Source organism: Rhinoderma darwinii, chromosome 1 (assembly GCF_050947455.1).
Source record: "Rhinoderma darwinii isolate aRhiDar2 chromosome 1, aRhiDar2.hap1, whole genome shotgun sequence".
Lineage (NCBI taxonomy): Eukaryota > Metazoa > Chordata > Amphibia > Anura > Rhinodermatidae > Rhinoderma > Rhinoderma darwinii.
In genome coordinates this window covers 321166414-321186620 of record NC_134687.1, presented here as the reverse complement: position 1 = coordinate 321186620, position 20207 = coordinate 321166414, and the positions used below count along the sequence as shown (strand labels likewise).

At 44.1% G+C, this 20207-nt stretch overlaps 1 protein-coding gene across 1 annotated transcript in view; it reads right to left on the bottom strand.

The window, feature by feature from the left end:
- Window positions 1-20207, bottom strand: part of SUSD1 (sushi domain containing 1) — a 258455-nt gene that overhangs the window by 170447 nt on the left and 67801 nt on the right. Inside the window, exons 4-5 of the mRNA XM_075825598.1 lie at window positions 13833-13985; window positions 13426-13605 (exon numbers count right to left, since the gene is read on the bottom strand). Of these exons, the coding sequence (XP_075681713.1) occupies window positions 13426-13605; window positions 13833-13985 (333 nt within the window). The remainder of the gene's footprint in view (window positions 1-13425; window positions 13606-13832; window positions 13986-20207) is intronic.

The window sequence follows — 20207 nt, the reverse complement described above, 5'->3', positions numbered from 1 at the left end:
TCTAATCAAACTCCCGATACTTCGGTAAAGTTTCTGTGGGACTTACTCACAGCACAGCGTGATCTCGCGAGATCACGCTTTGAATGACAGCATTCATGGAATCCATTTTAAGATTAATAAGTCATGTTGCTTTAAAGCTAATACATCTATGTCAGCATTGTCTCAAACAATGGTATGGTTTTTTTTTCCCGGAGCTAGATGTTTATATTTAATCTTTCTTGCTATGGAGAATATAGAAAAATATTTGCACGTTTTGTTGTGTGAAAAGTAGCCTATTATCCTTGACAGTCTGGAACAGGGCCGGCCTTAGGGTTGTGCGACCTGTGCCATTGCATAGGGTGCATCACTCCAGCAGGAGGAAGGGGGCGCTGCGCTGGCTAACTTCAAATGCTAGTGTCAGAAGCCACCAGGCCCGGTGACTCAGCAGCCGCCTTTCCGCCCGGGTGCTTCTAAATTTAGGGCGTCGCTACCGCTGTAGCAGCTATAGCGGCAAAACCGGGACATGATGGGCCCCCCCCATGGCCGGCGGCGCAGCTAGTAGCCGCTGCAGCTGCTACAGAGTTAGCGATGCCACTATAGCAGAACAGGGAGGTATCTTCCTTCTCTTTTATCTACTAGCGCCACTGTAGCTCCCTGTAGGAGCGGAATCCCCATGTGGCCGGGGATTCCGCCCCTGGACAGAGCGCTTGATGTCTCTGTCCATATATGGACAGTGACATCAGGGTCAACTACTGAAGCGGAATCCCCGTCCACAGCGATGCCGACTCTGTGACCGGGGATTCCACTCCAGGAGAAGCCCTTGACGTCACTGGCCATAAATGGACAGAGACGTCAGGGGCTTCTCCTAGAGTGGAATCCCCGACGCTGTGACCGGGGATTGCACTCCAGGAGAAGCCAGTGACGTCACTGTCCATAAATGGACACAGACGACAGGGGCTTCTCCTGGTGTGGAATCCCTGGTCACAGCGTCGGCAACGCTGTGGACAGGGATTCCACTTCATGAATTGCCCCTGATGTCACTTTCCATATATGGACAGAGACATCAAGCAAAGTTCTCCAGGAGCGGAATCCCCTGCTACAGGGGGATTCAGCTTCTTTAGGGAGCTACAGTGGCGCTATCTACAGGATGGTCGGGGGTGCAATCTACAAAGTGGGCTGTGTGGCACTACCTACAAGGGGGCTGTGTGGCACTACCTACAAGGGGGCTGTGTGGCACTAACTACAAGGGGGCTGTGTGGCACTAACTACAAGGGGGCTGTGTGGCACTAACTACAAGGGGGCTGTGTGGCACTATCTCCTACAAGAGGGCTGTGTGACACTACCAACAAGGGGGCTGTGTGGCACTACCTACCAGGGGGCTGTGTGGCACTACCTACCAGGGGGCTGTGTGGCACTACCTACAAGGGGGGCTGTGTGGCACTACCTACAGAGGTCTGTGTGGCACTACCTACAGGAGTCTGTGTGACACTACCTACAAGGGGGCTGTGTGGCACTACCTACCAGGGGGCTGTGTGGCACTACCTACAAGGGGGCTGTGTGGCACTACCTACAGGGGTCTGTGTGGCACTACCTACAGGGGTCTGTGTGGCACAACCTACAGGGGGCTGTGTGGCACTACCTACAAGGGGTTGTGTGGCATTATCTACAGTGGCTGTGTGGAATATCTACTGGGGGCTGTGTGGCATTAACTACAAGGGGGCTGTGTGGCACTACCTACAAGGCGGCTTTGTGGCACTACCTTCAGGGGGCTGTGTGGCACTATCTACAGGAGGCTGTGTGGCACTACCTACAAGGGGGCTGTGTGGCACTATCTACAGGGGGCATCTGTGAGTAGTTTCCACCACTGAGCTCCAATTGAAGTTAGGAGGCAGAAAATACCTGCGGTGCCCGTTTGGAGGTTTTTTTTGCCTGCGTCTTTTGCATTAGGTTCAAAGGCTTAAAAAAACGCAAAAACAAAAAGGTCAAACAACGCTGAAAATTCTGAATCTGCTATAAATTTCCTGAAGGAATTTTGAGGCAGATTTTTTTTTGCCCTACAAAAAACGCTATGTGAACCTACCTTATAAATGTAGTACTTGTTTTTAGCCATTTCTGTCTTTCTCAAAACAATTTTTGGTAGGGGTGTCCTGAGAACATTTTATTTTTCCAGTGGTGCCTTGAGTCCGAAAAAGTTGGGAAACTCTGTACTAGGCTACAGGATCACGCCGACCTACGCTGTGGAGCAGCTCAGTTCGTCATGGGAACGGAGCCTAGGTGAGTAAAAAAAATTTCGTTTGGGGGCACTGTCTACAAGGGGGCGGTGGGGGCTGTATGGCACGATCTACAGGGAGGAGCTGGTGGATCATGGCACTATCTACAGGGAGGCTGCATGGCACAATATACAGGGGGCACTCTCTACAAGGGGGGGCTGTGTGTGGCAGCCAGGGGAGGAGGGCATTAAACTGTGTGGGAGCCACAAAGCGGACATTATACTGTGTAGGGGTACTACATGGGGCAATATAGTGTGTGTGGCACTTAGGGGGCACGGTTAGAGTATAAAATACTGTGTCCTTGAAGGGTTTATAATATATTATATTATTAAATATTATTGTTATTATACTGTATGGGGGCACTAAAGGGGCATTATTAGTGACCAAGCTTGTTTGGACCTTAATGACCAAGCCACATTTGTCAAATCTGGTATGTGTGACTTTATCAGAGTATAACTCTGTGAAAGTTTTGAATATCCAAGTAATTCTGACATTATTTTTTCATCATATGTTGTACTTTATTTTAGTGGTAAAAGTAGACTGATACGATTTGCGGAAATTAATAGAAAAATTGAAGAAATTTTGTAAAAATTATCATTTTTCCCTATTTTTAACTGCAATAGGTCACATATGTACATACATACTGTACAATTTTTTTTATAAAATATATATTTCCATCTCTTTACTCTATTTTGGCAGCACTTTTGAAAAAAAAATATATTTTTGAGCAATTTAGAAGACTTACAAGTTTAGTAATCATTTTATAAATTTTGAAGTACATTTTGTTTTCCGGCACCAAGCCAGGTTTTCAGAGGCTCATAGGTGTCAGAATGGTGGAAACCCCCACAAGTGACCCCATTTTGAAAACTACACCCCTTAAGGTATTTATTAAGGGGTGTTGTAAGTATTTTGACCCAACAGTTTTTTTGTAAGAATTCATGCAAAGCAGGCATAAAAAAATATAATTTCACTTTTTTCATAAAAGTATCACTTTGAAGACCGATTTCTTTGTAAAGCGACCATGAGAATGAAGAAACACACCCCAAAATCTATCACCCTGTTTCTCCTGTTTTCAAAAATGCCCCCATTGTGACCCTAATGCGTTGCCTGGACACACGGCAGGGCCCGAAAGGGAGGGAGCACCCGGAGGCTTTCAGGACTCATATTTTGCTTGAAAATGTTTTAGGCCCCACTGTACATTTGGAGAGGTTTTGAACTACCAGAACGATAGAAACTCCCCATAAACGACCCCATTTAGAAAACTAGACCCCTTAAGGTATTTATCTATGGGTGTAGTGAGTATTTTGACCCCACAGTTTTTTGCTAAATTTAATGCATAGCAGGTGAAATAAAAAAATAAATTACTTTTTATATAAAAGTATCACTTTGAAGACCAATTTCTTTGTAAAGCAACCATGAGAATGAAGAAACACACCCCAAAATCTATCACCCTGTTTCTCCTGTTTTCAAAAATGCCCCCATTGTGACCCTAATGCGTTGCCTGGACACACGACAGGGCCCGAAAGGGAGGGAGCACCCGGAGGCTTTCAGGACTCATATTTTGCTTGAAAATGTTTTAGACCCCACTGTACATTTGGAGAGGTTTTGAACTACCAGAACGATAGAAACTCCCCATAAACGACCCCATTTAGAAAACTAGACCAGTTAAGGTATTTATCTAGGGGTGCAGTGAGTATTTTGACCCCACAGTTTTTTGCTAAATTTAATGCATAGCAGGTGACATTTTGAAAAAAATCACTTTTTTCATAAAAGTGTCAGTTTGAAGACCAATTTCTTTGTAAAGCGACCATGAGAATGAAGAAACACACCCCAAAATCTATCACCCTGTTTCTCCTGTTTTCAAAAATACTCCCATTGTTGCCCCAATCTGCTTATTAGACATGTGGCTGAGCCAAAAAGAGAGGGAGCACCCTTTGGCTTTCAGGGCACAATTGAATAAATTCTAGGCCCCATATTATGCATTTAGAGGCATTGAGCTGCCTGAACAAAAAAATAAACCACGCAGAAATTACCCCATTTTAAAAACGAAACCCCTAAAAGGTATTTATCTAGTGGTGTAGTGAGCATGCGGACCAAAAATTTTTAAAGGAGGAAATAATGGGTATCATTTCAGACACTATGGGTATATAATGTTTTCTTCAAATTCTTATTACGTTTCCACATGAAATAGAGGAGACGCGGTAGAAGGTTATTTTGTTAGAAATATGCCACATTAATAAATTTGTGTGGCATACAGAAGAGAAGTGAAGCCGTGTATTCATAACGGATACATGTTGCTATAGACGTATTTGCCTGTACTTATGACTATGTCTTGCTGAAGAAGCCGTTGTCCCTCACCTGTGCCATTATGATGTCATTGTGGACAGAATTCTGTCCTAATATAAAATCAGTCAGAGAGGAAAAAATAAACTGTACTGGAGTGACGGGCAATATCTTCAAACAAATGGAGGAAAATGTATCCAACTATGTTGCAAACTCGAGTCTGTTCACTAGATACAAGAACACCTGCAGGGCTGCCATGACAAGGTTTTGTTTTTTTCAGTGACTGTTTGTACAACGTCTCTTTAGCTCCATCAATCCTTATGAGGGACGAATGTGCCAAGTGACACGGTACACCATAACAGGCCCCTGCCCGGCAAGATAGGAACCGCTATGTGCACAAAACAACCAATCACCTACAGAATATATAAAGTGACAGTGTCCAAAACCATCTATAGGAACAGTAAAGGATCACTAATCCCCAAAATGATGTCAGTATTTCCAGAAGAACTGTAACAAAGCCCATGGTGTATTGATAGGAACAGCTCGATTATTAGAGATCCTGCAAATAAAAAAAAGATCATGCCCGTATCACGGTACAGAATTAGGAATGTAACAGCTGTATGTGGCAGGACATAGTCATAAGAACAGTCAAAATAAAAAAATTGTGGATGTGGGATTTTGTACTGGACAATTAATTCCAGCACTTGATCACCCACAAATAAATTAAAAAAATCATAAGGGGTAAAATTTGTTTCAAGGTCTGAAAAAAATGTGCTCTACAACCTCTCCCACAATAAATAATCCGTACTTGGAAAGCCCACAAACTAAAAAGAAAATATAAAGAAATTGACTCCCTAAAAAGACACATGTATTTTTTTTTTGGTGTTAAATTCTAGTAATTTGCAACCGTGTGAAAGGTTTCGAAACAGCGGTAGATACAAAGGGCTGGTTTTGATGGACACATGGGGCAATAAAAGCGGGTATCCCTCCTCCTGCCATGCTTGCTACATATCCGACACCTTCTTTGGGGATATTTTTGGGTCTCAGTGGAAGGAATAGGGTGTAAAATGTGGCGCTCTGAAAGCCTGCGCACATCCTCAGATTCGCAGGATTCTGCATGTATAGTGGACTCAAAAAGGAGATGCTCAATGACCTTCTCCTGAAATTGAAGAAAAGTGAGCGTTCCTTGGGCTTTTTTGAAAATAAAAAATACTGTTATAGGTAGCAACCTGGATGAGATAGATTGCTACCTTTTTGTACCAGGCCTTATTTTTGCGCTTCACCAGGTAAGGCTGAAGCACCTGGTCGGAAAGGTCTACACCCCCCATATATTTGTTATAGTCTGTTACACAGACAGGTTTCTGCTTTGCAGTGGTAGCCCCCCTCTCCGTAATTGCCATAGTGGTGTCCGTGTGTACGGTGGACAGCATGTAGACATCCTTCTTGTCGGCCCACTTCACTGCAAGTAATTCCTCACTTGCAAGGGCCATGGATGTTCCTTTTCCCAAACGCCTGGACACCAACTGTTGTGGGAGTCCCACTCTGTTCTTCCGTACTGTCCCACAGGCCCCTGTATTTGCAGCATGGAGGGCTTTATAAAGGGGAACACCAGTATAAAAGTTGTCTGTATAGACGTGGTACCCCTTGTGCAGAAATGGCTCCATTAGGTTCCACACAATTTTGCCAGAGGTGCCATTAGTTTCTGGGCAGCCTGGGGTATGAATTTGGCGGTCCCTGCCTTCATATATTTTAAAACCGCAGGTGTAACCCGTTGTGCTCTCGCACACTTTGTACAATTTCACCCCATATCTGGCTCGTTTGGAAGGGATTAATTGACGAAAGGAAAGACGGCCTTTGAAGCTCATGAGCGATTCATCTACAGACAAATTTTTGTCAGGGGTGTACAACTTTAGAAATAAATCACTTAGAAGGGTGATGTAAAGGATCTGCCAGACACAACTTCTGTGTCGACGCCCATAGGTAATCAGTCTGCACCTGCTTCTATGTCTGTGAGACTGACTCCATCTTCCACCACCCAGTATGGCAGGCTTAGGAGTGGGAGAGCCTATCACAGCCTGGCCAGACGGAGCTAGCTCCCGCCCTCTGTCTATTTATACCTGCCTTTCCTGTTCCTCCTTTGCTTGTGATTCTTCTCTGTTTGTTTCCTGGCCCTGCTGCAGCTTCTTGAACTACTGATCCTCTGCTTGTGATTGACCTTGGCTTTTCTGACCACTCTTCTGCTCTGACAAGCATCAAGTGAACAACTGTCCTAGGCGTAAGAATAAGCAGCCGGAAGAACTTCCGCGCCTAAGTGACCATCGGGGAGGTCACTTGGGCGCACAGGTATTTCCCGTAAATATGAAACCTAATAAAATCTTGCTTCCCTTTCAGGTCTCTTTTGGTGGTAGGTCTGCTACCGGCAGTGCCTTCGTGGATTCAGGGTCTTCTGCTAATATTATGTCTGTGGAATTTGCTATGTCTCTAGCTATGCCATTGACTGATTTGCCTAAACCTGTCCCGGTAGTGGGTATCGACTCCACTCCTCTTGCTAATGGTTATTTTACACAGCATACCCCTGTTTTTGAACTCCTTGTGGGCTCCATGCATTTGGAGCAGTGCTCTGTACTGGTGATGCATGGATTATCATCCGATTTGGTTTTAGGCCTTCCCTGGTTGCAGTTGCATAATCCCACTTTTGACTGGAATACTGGGGATCTTACCAAATGGGGTAATGAATGCATGACGTCATGTTTTCCTGTTAATTCTATTTCTCTCCCTGAGGAGGTGAACACTCTACCTGAGTTTGTTCAGGACTTCGCTGATGTTTTCTCTAAAGAGGCCTCCGAAGTGTTACCACCTCATAGAGAATATGATTGCGCAATTGAATTGGTACCAGGAGCTAAGCTCCCTAAGGGTAGGATATTTAATCTCTTTTGTCCCGAACGTGAAGCCATGAGAGAGTATATCCAGGAATGCCTGGCCAAGGGTTACATTCGCCCCTCTACTTCTCCGGTAGGTGCTGGCTTCTTCTTCGTAGGGAAGAAGGATGGTGGTCTTAGGCCATGCATTGACTACCGAAACTTGAATAAGGTCACTGTAAGGAACCAGTATCCCCTTCCTTTGATTCCTGATCTCTTCAATCATGTTCAGGGGGCCCAATGGTTCTCTAAGTTTGATCTACGGGGGGCTTATAACCTTATCCGCATCAAAGAGGGGGATGAGTGGGAGACTGCGTTTAACACGCCCGAAGGTCATTTCGAATACCTCGTCATGCCCTTTGGGTTGTGTAATGCTCCCGCGGTCTTCCAGAATTTCATAAATGAGATTTTAAGAGACTACCTGGGGGTATTTCTTGTAGTGTACCTTGATGACATACTTGTGTTTTCCAAGGACTGGTCCTCCCACATTGAGCATGTCAGGAAGGTGCTCCAGGCCCTTCGGGAAAACAAACGGTTTGCTAAGACCGAAAAATGTGTGTTTGGGGTGCAGGAGATACCGTTTTTGGGTCAAATCCTCACTCCTCATAAATTCCGCATGGACCCCGCCAAGGTCCAGGCTGTGGCGGAATGGGTCCGACCTGCCTCCCTGAAGGCGTTACAGTGCTTCCTGGGGTTCGCTAATTATTACAGGAGATTTATTGCTAACTTCTCGGTCATCGCTAAGCCTCTTACGGATCTCACTCGCAAAGGTGCTGATCTCCTCCACTGGCCTCCTGAGGCTGTCCAGGCTTTTGAGGTCCTTAAGAAGTGCTTTATCTCGGCCCCAGTGCTGGTTCAGCCCAACCAAATGGAGCCATTTATCATGGAGGTTGACGCGTCCGAGGTGGGAGTGGGGGCTGTCTTGTCCCAGGGTACCAGGTCCCTCACCCATCTCCGCCCCTGTGCCTACTTCTCCAGGAAGTTTTCGCCCACTGAGAGTAACTATGATATTGGCAAGCGCAAACTCTTAGCCATTAAATGGGCATTTGAAGAGTGGCGCCACTTCCTGGAGGGGGCTAGGCACCAGGTTACGGTCCTTACCGACCACAAGAATCTGGTTTTCCTGGAATCTGCCCGGAGGCTAAACCCGAGACAAGCTCGATGGGCGTTATTTTTTACCAGATTCAACTTTTTGGTCACCTATAGGGCTGTGTCTAAAAATATTAAGGCTGATGCACTGTCGCGTAGCTTCATGGCCAGCCCTCCTTCGGAGGAAGATCCTGCTTGTGTTTTGCCTCCAGGTATAATCATTTCCTCTATTGATTCTGATTTAGTCTCCGAAATTGCGGCTGATCAAGGTTCAGCTCCCGGGAACCTTCCTGAGAACAAGCTGTTTGTTCCCCTGCAATTCCGGCTAAGGGTATTTAGGGAAAATCATGACTCTGCACTATCTGGCCATCCAGGCATCCTGGGTACCAAGCACCTTATTGCCAGAAACTATTGGTGGCCTGGGTTGCTCAAAGACGTTAAGGCCTATGTCGCCGCTTGTGAAGTTTGTGCTAGGTCCAAGACTCCCAGGTCCACACCAGCGGGCTAACTATGTTCCTTGCCCGTTCCCCAGAGACCTTGGACCCATATCTCCATGGATTTTATCACCGATTTGCCTCCATCTCAAGGCAAGTCGGTGGTGTGGGTTGTAGTAGACCGCTTCAGTAAGATGTGCCACTTTGTGCCCCTCAAGAAACTACCCAATGCTAAGACGTTAGCTACCTTGTTTGTCAAACACATCCTGCGTCTCCATGGGGTCCCTGTCAATATTGTTTCTGACAGAGGGGTACAATTTGTTTCATTGTTTTGGAGAGCCTTCTGTAAAAAGTTGGAGATTGATCTGTCCTTCTCCTCTGCCTTCCATCCTTAAACTAATGGCCAAACTGAGAGGACTAATCAGTCTCTAGAACAATATTTAAGGTGTTTTATCTCTGACTGTCAATATGATTGGGTCTCATTCATTCCCCTCGCCGAATTTTCCCTTAATAACCGGGTCAGTAACTCGTCAGGGGTCTCCCACTTTTTCTGTAATTTTGGGTTTAATCCGCGGTTCTCCTCCGTTTCACCTGGTAGTTCCAACAATCCCGAGGTAGATGTCGTTCATCGGGAACTGTGCACAGTCTGGGCCCAGGTTCAGAAGAACCTAGAGGAGTCCCAGAGCATACAAAAAACTCAGGCAGATAAAAGACGTTCTGCTAACCCCTTGTTTGTGGTCGGGGATCTGGCGTGGCTATCGTCAAAGAATTTGCGCCTTAAAGTCCCGTCCAAGAAGTTTGCTCCCCGGTTTATAGGGCCATACAAGGTCATTGAAGTCCTTAACCCTGTCTCCTTCCGACTGGAGTTGCCCCCGTCTTTTCGAGTACACGACGTGTTTCATGCCTCCCTCCTTAAACGCTGCTCCCCGTCCTTGGCTCCCTCGAGGAAACCTCCGGTCCCTGTTCTCACCCCTGAGGGGGTAGAATTCGAGGTGGCCAAGATTGTGGACAGCAGGATGGTCCAAAGCTCCCTCCAGTACCTGGTCCATTGGAGGGGATACGGGCCTGAGGAGAGGACTTGGGTACCTGCCCGGGATGTTCACACTGGGGTATTGCTCAGGAGGTTCCACCTTCGTTTCCCCAATAAACCAGGTCCATCTAGAAAGGGTCCGGTGGCCCCTCATAAAAGGGGTGGTACTGTAAAGGATCTGCCAGACACAACTTCTGTGTCGACGCCCATAGGTAATCAGTCTGCACCTGCTTCTATGTCTGTGAGACTGACTCCATCTTCCACCACCCAGGATGGCAGGCTTAGGAGTGGGAGAGCCTATCATAGCCTGGCCAGACGGAGCTAGCTCCCGCCCTCTGTCTATTTATACCTGCCTTCCTGTTCCTCCTTTGCTTGTGATTCTTCTCTGTTTGTTTCCTGGCCCTGCTGCAGCTTCTTGAACTACTGATCCTCTGCTTTTCTGACCACTCTTCTGCTCTGCGTTTTTGTACCTCGCTCATCTCCTGGTTTGACTCGGCTCGTTCACCTCGCTTGTTGCTCACGTTGTTCCCGTGGGCAACTTCCCCATTTCCCTGGCTTCTTTGTACCCTTGTCTGTTTGTCTGTCATGCACCTATTGAGTGTAGGGACCGTCGCCCAGTTGTACCCCGTCGCCTAGGGCGGGTCGTTGCAAGTAGGCAGGGACTGAGTGGCGGGTAGATTAGGGCTCACTTGTCTGTTTCCCTACCCCGACATTACAGGTGATTAATGGCCTTAATTTATTAAGCCGATCATAGGCTGGGTCACTTCTTGGGGGGACTTGTGAATTGTCAGAATGCATGAATCGCATTAGGGCCTCATAGCGGTTTCTGGACATCACTGCTGCAAATACAGGGCTAGCGTCGACAGCACTAGAAGTCCAGTAGGACCCGATAGATGTTTTTTTTAACCAAACCCATATTGAGGTTAATGCCTACAAATTTTTTTATTTCTGGGACACTTGTGGGGTTCCACATTCTGGAGTACATAGATGCAGGCTTTTGCAGAACAAACTGCCTAGCATACAGAATAGTCTGCTGGACTATCAAGTCTGGGACCGTATCGCATACAAATAAATGAAAAAAATTATAGGGGGTAACATTTTGGACGTCAACACTAATTCCTGGAGTCGCTTCAAATTGGGGTACTTGGGGGGAAAATGATAGTGCAGGATCCCACATCACGGGAGGGACTGCAACACTCAGCCCTGCACTTGACACCTCTACAGCGACTGACGTATATACCACCATAGGACTATGGGGTTCAGCGGTAGAATTACAATCGTCATTGTCACTATCGGGAACAAATTCTGAAGCGGTGTCTGTTTCGCTTTCAGAACTGTCGGAACATAGCAAGGCGTAGGCTTGCTCCGCGCTGTACATACGCTGAGACATATTTATAGATATGTGTGTATGTATATATTTATAGATATGTGTGTATATATATATATATATATATATATATATATATATATGCCCTATAAGTCCTAACCCTAAAGTAAACCTAAAAACCTTTTTTTATATAACAGACGTAAAATAAATTCTAACGGCCCTAAACACGAACGCTAAACTAGCCCTAACCCTAAAGTAACGCTAAACTAGCACTAAACCTAAAGTAACGCCAAACTAGCACTAACGCTAATCTAGCACTAACGCTAAACTAGCACGAACGCTAATCTAGCGCTGACGCTAATATAGATTTTATATATTATATTATATATATATATATATATATATATATATATATATATATATATATATATATATATATATATATATATATATGTATATATTAGAAAGATGATTTTTTTCACTTTTTTTTCCTTCACAGAACAGGACGCAGACTGATCTCTCTCTCCTCTCAGAACAACTACGATGGGAGGAGAGAGAAACACAGCCCATGTCCTGGCTGTGTTATGAAAATAACTGTCAGTAATCTCTGTGATTTATCACAGAGATCACCTGATCAGGGACCATTCACAACGGTCCCTGACTGTTGCTGTGCCAGATACCGACACAGGGGGGGGATCGGACATGAAGGGGAATCGGACAAGGGGGGGATCAGACGTGGGAGGGTGGGACACTAATTACCCGTTCTCTCTCCTCTCTAAGAAGTTATTCCATGAGAGGAGAGAGAAATGGCAAAGATCTGACGCTTTACCATGAACGCCGTGAATCACTATAACGATTCACGCCAATCATGTGACCAGAGACCACTCACGATGGTCTCTGATCGTTGCTCCAAACACTCAGCTACCTCCGGTAGCTGAGAGAACGGAGCTATGCACTGCGCATGCGTGCGCCATTTTGGGGGAGAGGGATTGGACGAGGGGGAGGGTCGGACGTGGGAGGATCGGACGTGGGAGGGGTGGGGGAACACTAATTACCCGTTCTCTCTCCTCTCTAAGGCGTTATTCCATGAGAGGAGAGAGAAATGGCGACGATCTGCCGCTTCAGCGTGAACGCAGTGAAATAACGATTCACGGCGATCACGTGACCAGAGACCACTCGTTATGGTCTCTGGTCGTTGCTCCAAACTCTCAGCTACCTCCGGTAGCTGAGAGAACGGAGCTCTGATCTTCCGTTTCGGCGCTACTTTAGGCTAAAGTGATCACGTGAATAGGCGTCGCTTTAGCCTAAAGCCCATTAGTGACGAACGTAAAAAGGCGTACTGTTGGTCACTAAGGGGTTATACTGTGTGGGGGCACTATATAAAGCATTATACTGTTGGGGGCATTTTTTATGATGGGGTGCCGAAAGATAATTTCACACGGGGCGCTACCTATCATAAGACTGGCCCTGGTCTGGAAAATAGTTTTGTTTACTGTAACGGAGGGGGTAGTTTGACTCTTAGCATCAATCACATGGTATATTTTGGGTAATCATGGTTTTACATTTATAAAGTCTCCTAAGCCTATGATTGGTTCAGGACAAGACATACCATATTGTCATTATATGCTATTGGCTAATCCAAATTAACGTCACATTGTAAATGATTGGCTGGAATCAAGCTGCTCCTTTTTCAAAGGATATTATTGTTATTGTTTGGTGAATAAACGTCAGAAAAGGATATTTGAGTATACAAGCATTGTCTCTACATCTTCCTTCTCTCTGATATAGCGATACAACCTATGACCTATGATTTGGATCTGGATAAATCCACTGGGCGGGTATCGGTTGATATACCCATTACAAATGACAGTTTAATATATTTATGGGCCATGATTGCGTCAACAATAATAGAGTTTATTATATTCTAAAATCATTCAGGGCTATATAAAGCCATACATTACAATTTAACACTAAGTCGCTAAACAATTTAGCTTTACCACTGGTAACAACAATCTTATACAATATTTCTATTGGTAAAGTAAAAATTCTAGAGTGTTCATAGATAAATCACAGTACTTTCCATTGCTAGTCCTACCTGTGCATCTCAAAATGGCACCTTCCCATATCCCTTTGGCTGTACAGACAGATGTACTGACTCCATGATCAGGATGGAATCCAGAGTTACATGTGTAAGTCACTTGGTTCCCAAATGTGGTTTTGGCTGACAGTATCATTGCAGAATTGAGACGTGATGGAGGCTGTCCACAATTAACCTCTGTGAATTGAAACAAAAAAAGGTCAATATCTTCTACTTCAAACAAATCTACTTTATCTACGTTTCTTATTGTGAATAAGAGCAAAGTCTTATTTTCTTTTCCTTCATGAGTTGTGTAAGTGAAAAGGATGAGCATAAAGTAAGGGAATATAGAGTACCAGAGAGTAAAAGGAAGTATGAAATATTCCAGATGAATGGACATTTGGCCTTGTCATGTATTGTATTACCTTTGCATAAAGATTGACCACCATGTGCCTGAAATGGTCCAGTACCGTTTTGTAAACTGAAGCCTTCCTTACAGTAGCATTCATAACTTCCAGGAACGTTTTTACATTTTCCATTAACCCCACATGTATCAGGATCTTCGCACTCATCAATATCTACAAGACGAAAGTCAAGATAAATATTACATTCAAAGAAATGTATTTTTAGTTAATAGAGTAACATCAGTAAAATCTGCAATTCCAGCATGATAATATCAGGTAGTTGATCTTTTCATAAAGGCTTTATTGACCCAGGATAAGGATTGCACTCATTCTTCGTGTGAGACTGAATACCTGGAGATGAGCACCACGTGATACTTGCAGAACAATCCTCAGCAAATTATTATTATTATTATATTTACAGATGACACAATTCTTGTGTTTCTAAATTTAAAAACATTTGAAATGAAAAGTTAACATAATAATAATAATAATAATAATAATAATAATAATAATAATAATAATGAAAACATGAATATCTAGAGCATAGATTGGTTATGTAATACATTAGTTGAGAACTAGGTCATTGGACAACTTTCTCCACAGACACATGGATTTTTCGTAATTATTGCATCCCATTCAATTACAATAATCCACATAACAAAAGGGTCATGTATCTATAGTTAACTGTAAACGGTTCAGACGTTGCAGTCACCCTGAACCCTGGTGTCTGAGGGGGCACAACAGCTCCTTTGCCACATAAGAGTAAGCAGTATTATAAATGACATGTTATAGTTGGGGAACTATGTTACAGATTTTGTATAAGGACCCAGTATCTTCAAGTTACGCCTTTATACCAAACACAGGGCAAGTCTGATTATAACGGGATGCTGGCCACTGTAATTACCTGTGTCGCTCTCCTTGTCTCACTGCCATCGTCACCGCTAGTTTTCCCATAGTGGTGCACACACTCTGTTACATCTTAAGGGTACAGGCCTATGTCAGCTGGTTTCCCTCAGCCTGTGGCTGATCATTTTTTTTTACATAAACCTGCTCTGAACTTCCACACCTTGCCTGAGCAACAATGTTTTTTGCATCCTGTCCATTGGTGAAGGTGTTTGTTGCTTCCAATTTTGGATTTGACCTGCCTGTTTCCTTTGGATCGCTGCCAGCCCTGACCTATATCTATCTTATCATGTTGCGTGAACTCTGCCAGCCCTTACCTCCAATTTGTATGATCCCACTTCTGTTTAATAAATTTGTTACCTCGCTTCTGAAATACCATCCGTAGGTTGTATTATTACAGTTATTAGGTTTAGGGGGGCAATTACTTTTTTTTTTACTATGGGTGACATAGGTTTTGAATAAATCTTTATCCTCAATAAATGGAATAATTATTTAAGAGCTGCATTTTGTGTTTACTCTTCCATATCTTATATTAAAATTAGTTGGATGATCTAAAACATTCAGAATGTGACAAATCAGCTAAAATGGAAGAAATCGGATGAAGAACATACACTTTTTTAAAGCACTGTATATATATATATATATATATATATATATATATACACACCACATATTGGTGTATGGCTGTTGATTAAATTTTGTAGTGCCCGTATTTTTGTATGTAGCCTCACTAGAAGGGGAACCCATTTTGCTCCTGCTACGAGGCCTACTTTCCTTTATGAGTGCCCCTGCTGGTACGGTAGGATTGCTAGGGTTTAATTTAGAAGCATAACTTGAAGTTTCTAGGCTCCAATGCGAAATCTGTAACAAGGCCCCCCACCTACCTTGCACCATTTATATTACAGGTGTCTTATATGGTAAAGGGGCCTTTGGGCTCCTTCAAGCACCAGGGCCTGGATGTGACTGCTAGCTCTGCACCCCCTTTACTGGGTCACTCTGATAAATTGACTTATTCATACCAAATGCATTTCTATATCCTAGCGCTAGCAGTCTTGTCGTATTGACATGATTTGCAGATGACCTGTTTTGGGTTAGTACATACAGTAAATCTATGACATACAGTGAAGGAAATAAGTATTTGATCCCTTGCTGATTTTGTAAGTTTGCCCACTGTCAAAGTCATGAACAGTCTAGAATTTTTAGGCTAGGTTAATTTTACCAGTGAGAGATAGATTATATAAAATAAAAAAAACAGAAAATCACATAGTCAAAATTATATATATTTATTTGCATTGTGCACAGAGAAATAAGTATTTGATCCCCTACCAACCATTAAGAGTTCAGCCTCCTCCAGACCAGTTACACGCTCCAAATCAACTTGGTGCCTGCATTAAAGACACCTGTCTTAAATGGTCACCTGTATAAAAGACTCCTGTCCACAGACTCAATTAATCAGTCTGACTCTAACCTCTACAACATGGGCAAGACCAAAAAGCTTTCTAAGGATGTCAGGGACAAGATCGTAGACCTGCACAAGGCTGGAATGGGCTACAAAACCATAAGTAAGACGCTGGGTGAGAAGGAGACAACTGTTGGTGCAATAGTAAGAAAATGGAAGACATACAAAATGACTGTCAATCGACATCGATCTCGGGCTCCATGCAAAATCTCACCTCGTGGGGTATCCTTGATCCTGAGGAAGGTGAGAGCACAGCCGAAAACTACACGGGGGGGAACTTGTTAATGATCTCAAGGCAGCTGGGACCACAGTCACCAAGAAAACCATTGGTAACACATTACGCCGTAATGGATTAAAATCCTGCAGTTCCCGCAAGGTCCCCCTGCTCAAGAAGGCACATGTATAGGCCCGTCTGAAGTTTGCAAATGAACATCTGGATGATTCTGAGATAATTGGGAGATGGTGCTGTGGTCAGATGAGACTAAAATTAAGCTCTTTGGCATTAACTCAACTCGCCGTGTTTGGAGGAAGAGAAATGCTGCCTATGACCCAAAGAACACCGTCCCCACTGTCAAGCATGGAGGTGGAAACATTATGTTTTGGTTGTGTTTCTCTGCTAAGGGCACAGGACTACTTCACCGCATCAATGGGAGAATGGATGGAGCCATGTACCGTCAAATCCTAAGTGACAACCTCCTTCCCTCCACCAGGACATAAAAAATGGCTCGTGGCTGGGTCTTCCAGCACGACAATGACCCGAAACATACAGGCAAGGCAACAAAGGAGTGGCTCAAAAAGAAGCACATTAAGGTCATGGAGTGGCCTAGCCAGTCTCCAGACCTTAATCCCATCGAAAACTTATGGAGGGAGCTGAAGATCTGAGTTGCCAAGCAACAGCCTCGAAATCTTAATGATTTACAGATGATCTGCAAAGAGGAGTGGGCCAAAATTCCATCTAACATGTGTGCAAACCTCATCATCAACTACAAAAAACGTCTGACTGCTGTGCTTGCCAACAAGGGTTTTGCCACCAAGTATTAAGTCTTGTTTGCCAAAGGGATCAAATACTTATTTCTCTGTGCACAATGCAAATAAATATATATAATTTTGACTATGTGATTTTCTGTTTTTTTTTTTTTAGATAATCTATCTCTCACTGGTAAAATTAACCTAGCCTAAAAATTCTAGACTGTTCATTTCTTTGACAGTGGGCAAACTTACAAAATCAGCAAGGGATAAAATACTTATTTCCTTCACTGTAAGCATAATCAGTTCTCTGCATCTCTTACTCCAAATTATATCTTCAGTATACAAAGGCCCATATACAGAGAATTCTTTGGAAGACGAAATAAACCAAAGTTTACAAGCATTTAGAAATGTTCCTTCCAAAACTATGTAATGTAGTTCCAGTGATATTTAAGAATCCATATTTATTTTTATGTCACAAAGCATAAAGCTTTAGGTTTACCTATACTTGTAATCTCCCGCCTGAGGCAGACATCGAGCGTGGAGAAATGTTTCTGCACGCTGGGTAGTACAGTTGCCGAGGCAACCGTACGATGGCCACAGAGGGTTGTGCACGGGTCCAATTTTATCATAAAGCACCGTGTACATGGCAGGTGTGGGTCTATCAAAAACACCTTCTTTGATTTAGTGAAGGCGGCAGATGGGAATGTATTTATAATAACCTCATACAGGAATGTATAATGCTCTTCATAATAAGCAATTCTGTTGATTGAATCCTTTCATAAAATTGTACATAATTTTTCACATTTGTCTTTAAATCAAGTAAAACACAGCAAAAAAGAAAAACAAGTAAATGGTCCTGATGACATCCATTTGGAAAATATACAATTTTGATTTGCAGTGCAGGTATAGGTTTTGCTATTCAAAGATATGTAATATTGTTATTTATTGTTGAAACTCAATAAACACTGATTTACTATAAAAGATACGTAATATAATCATATACTAAATATATATAAAGCTGAACAAAACATATTGAAATAAAGTGAATGACTATGCATGCTAATAACTTTGGCACCATTATGAATCTTTTCATTCCTTCAGGATTTATTCCTGGCTTGGGCAAAATAAATAAGAATTTTGGGCGGGAAAAAACGGATAAACTGTGTTTTGCCTAGGGCAGGGAATGAGAGGATGGACCATGACACAGGGATTCAAAAAGCACTAAAAAGAGAATCCATGTAGCATGCAGCACCCCCTCATCTGTATCCCGTAGGATGCTCGTGCACGCTCGTGCCCGGTCTTAATGGGGCAGCGTGCGCACAAATGGAATCATCATTGTCAACTGCCTGGACTATAAAAAGGGCCCTGCCCATCTGATCCTTGCCTGAGCATTGTTAGTGTTCCCATGTCAGTCTTGCAAATGGTCCCTTAGTTATCCTGTTCCTGTTGTTACCCGTGTCCTGTATCCTGTATCCCGTACTGTGTCCTTGTTCCAGAGCCTGTTAGTGTTGGAGTCGTGTCCCTCAGCACCTGCTGTCGTCTGCCATGTCCAGTGTCATCTGCCACGTCAAGTGCCATCTGCCACGTCCAGTGTGATCCGCCCGCCTTGCGCAACCTGCTGCACCTGTTGTGATCCGCCACATCTGGCGTAACTTGCTGCATCCATCTCCATCCGTGCCAAAGCCTCGAGACTTTATATTGATGGGGTACTCTGTTGTTTGGCCAGCTGCCTCCCTGCTGCGGCGGTGCAGCCTAGTGGGTCCAAATACCCACAGACTGTGACAAAACCACTTAAATGTTGCAGTTGCTATTGACTGTGGCATTTAAGGGGTTTAACGAATGGGTTTGGCATTATCTCCAATACTGAAACTTGCAGTAGGAGCTCGGTTGTCAGTCACAGCCGGGCTCCCGCAGCGATGACACATGCACAGCTCCTGTGTCGGCACAATTAGAATGACGTCCATGTGCGGCATTCTGCGCCAACTAACCGCTGCAGATTACGTACATGTACATAATTCTGCATTAACCAGAAAGAGATTGGCAAAAACGTTATAAAGAAGAGTAGATGGCGACCACTGCTTTTCCAGAGTAACATCAATTCTCATCTCACTAGCTATTTGGGATAATGTTGTATGGACAGAGTGGAACAACAGAGGTCCTATTATGTGTGGTGTAAGGTGTTCCCCAGTAATACCATTATACCAACAGTCAAACATGGTGGTAGTAGTGTGATAGTCTTGTGACAACCTGCCACTTTATTAAAATAATTATGTTTTGTCTACTGTACTAGAAAACTGTTAAAACAAATCACCAGTCATCTGTCTGGAATCTAAAACTGAAGCTTGGGTTATACAGCAAAACAGTAAACTAAATCTGAACGGCTGAGATGAAAAAAAAAAAATTCTTGGGTTGGCCTACTCAAATTCCTACACTACATATACGCTGAAACAAGCAGTCCATCTGGAAAACAAATCTAGCAATGACTGAATTAAAGCAATTCCTGCAAAGAACAGTAAACTACTAGTACTATCCAACAGTTATGTGAAAGACAGATTGTCATGCCCATGGCCGCAGGCCGTCAGGCTCACTCACCTCCTGACGGCTGCAGCCATAGATCTGTGAGCGCTGGCCCCCATCTCCTCCTCAGGAGACGCTAGCGCTCACTTCCGCTTCTCTCGGACGGGTCCCGTAGGGTGCGCGCGCACACGCTCGTGCCCGCTCTTAAAGGGCCAGCGCGCGCACCTGAGTTAAAGTACCAAATTAGCCCAGGAGCAACCTGGACTATAAGAAGGGCTCTGCCCCTTCCTGCAGTGCCTGAGCTTTGTTGTCGTTACCCTAGTCTGTCTTTGCAAATGGTCTCCTAAGTGTTTTCCAGTTCCCAGTGTTTCCCGTTCCTGCTACCTGTAACATGTATCCCGTGCTATCCTGGTCAAGTGCCGTATTCAGTTGAAGTCGTGCTGTGCTGAGTACCACGTCTGTCCTGCTACACCATGCCTGGTGCCTGCCTGCTGCCTAGTCCCAGCCGAGCCTGTCTTGTTACTGTCTGAGCTACCACAGGTACACCT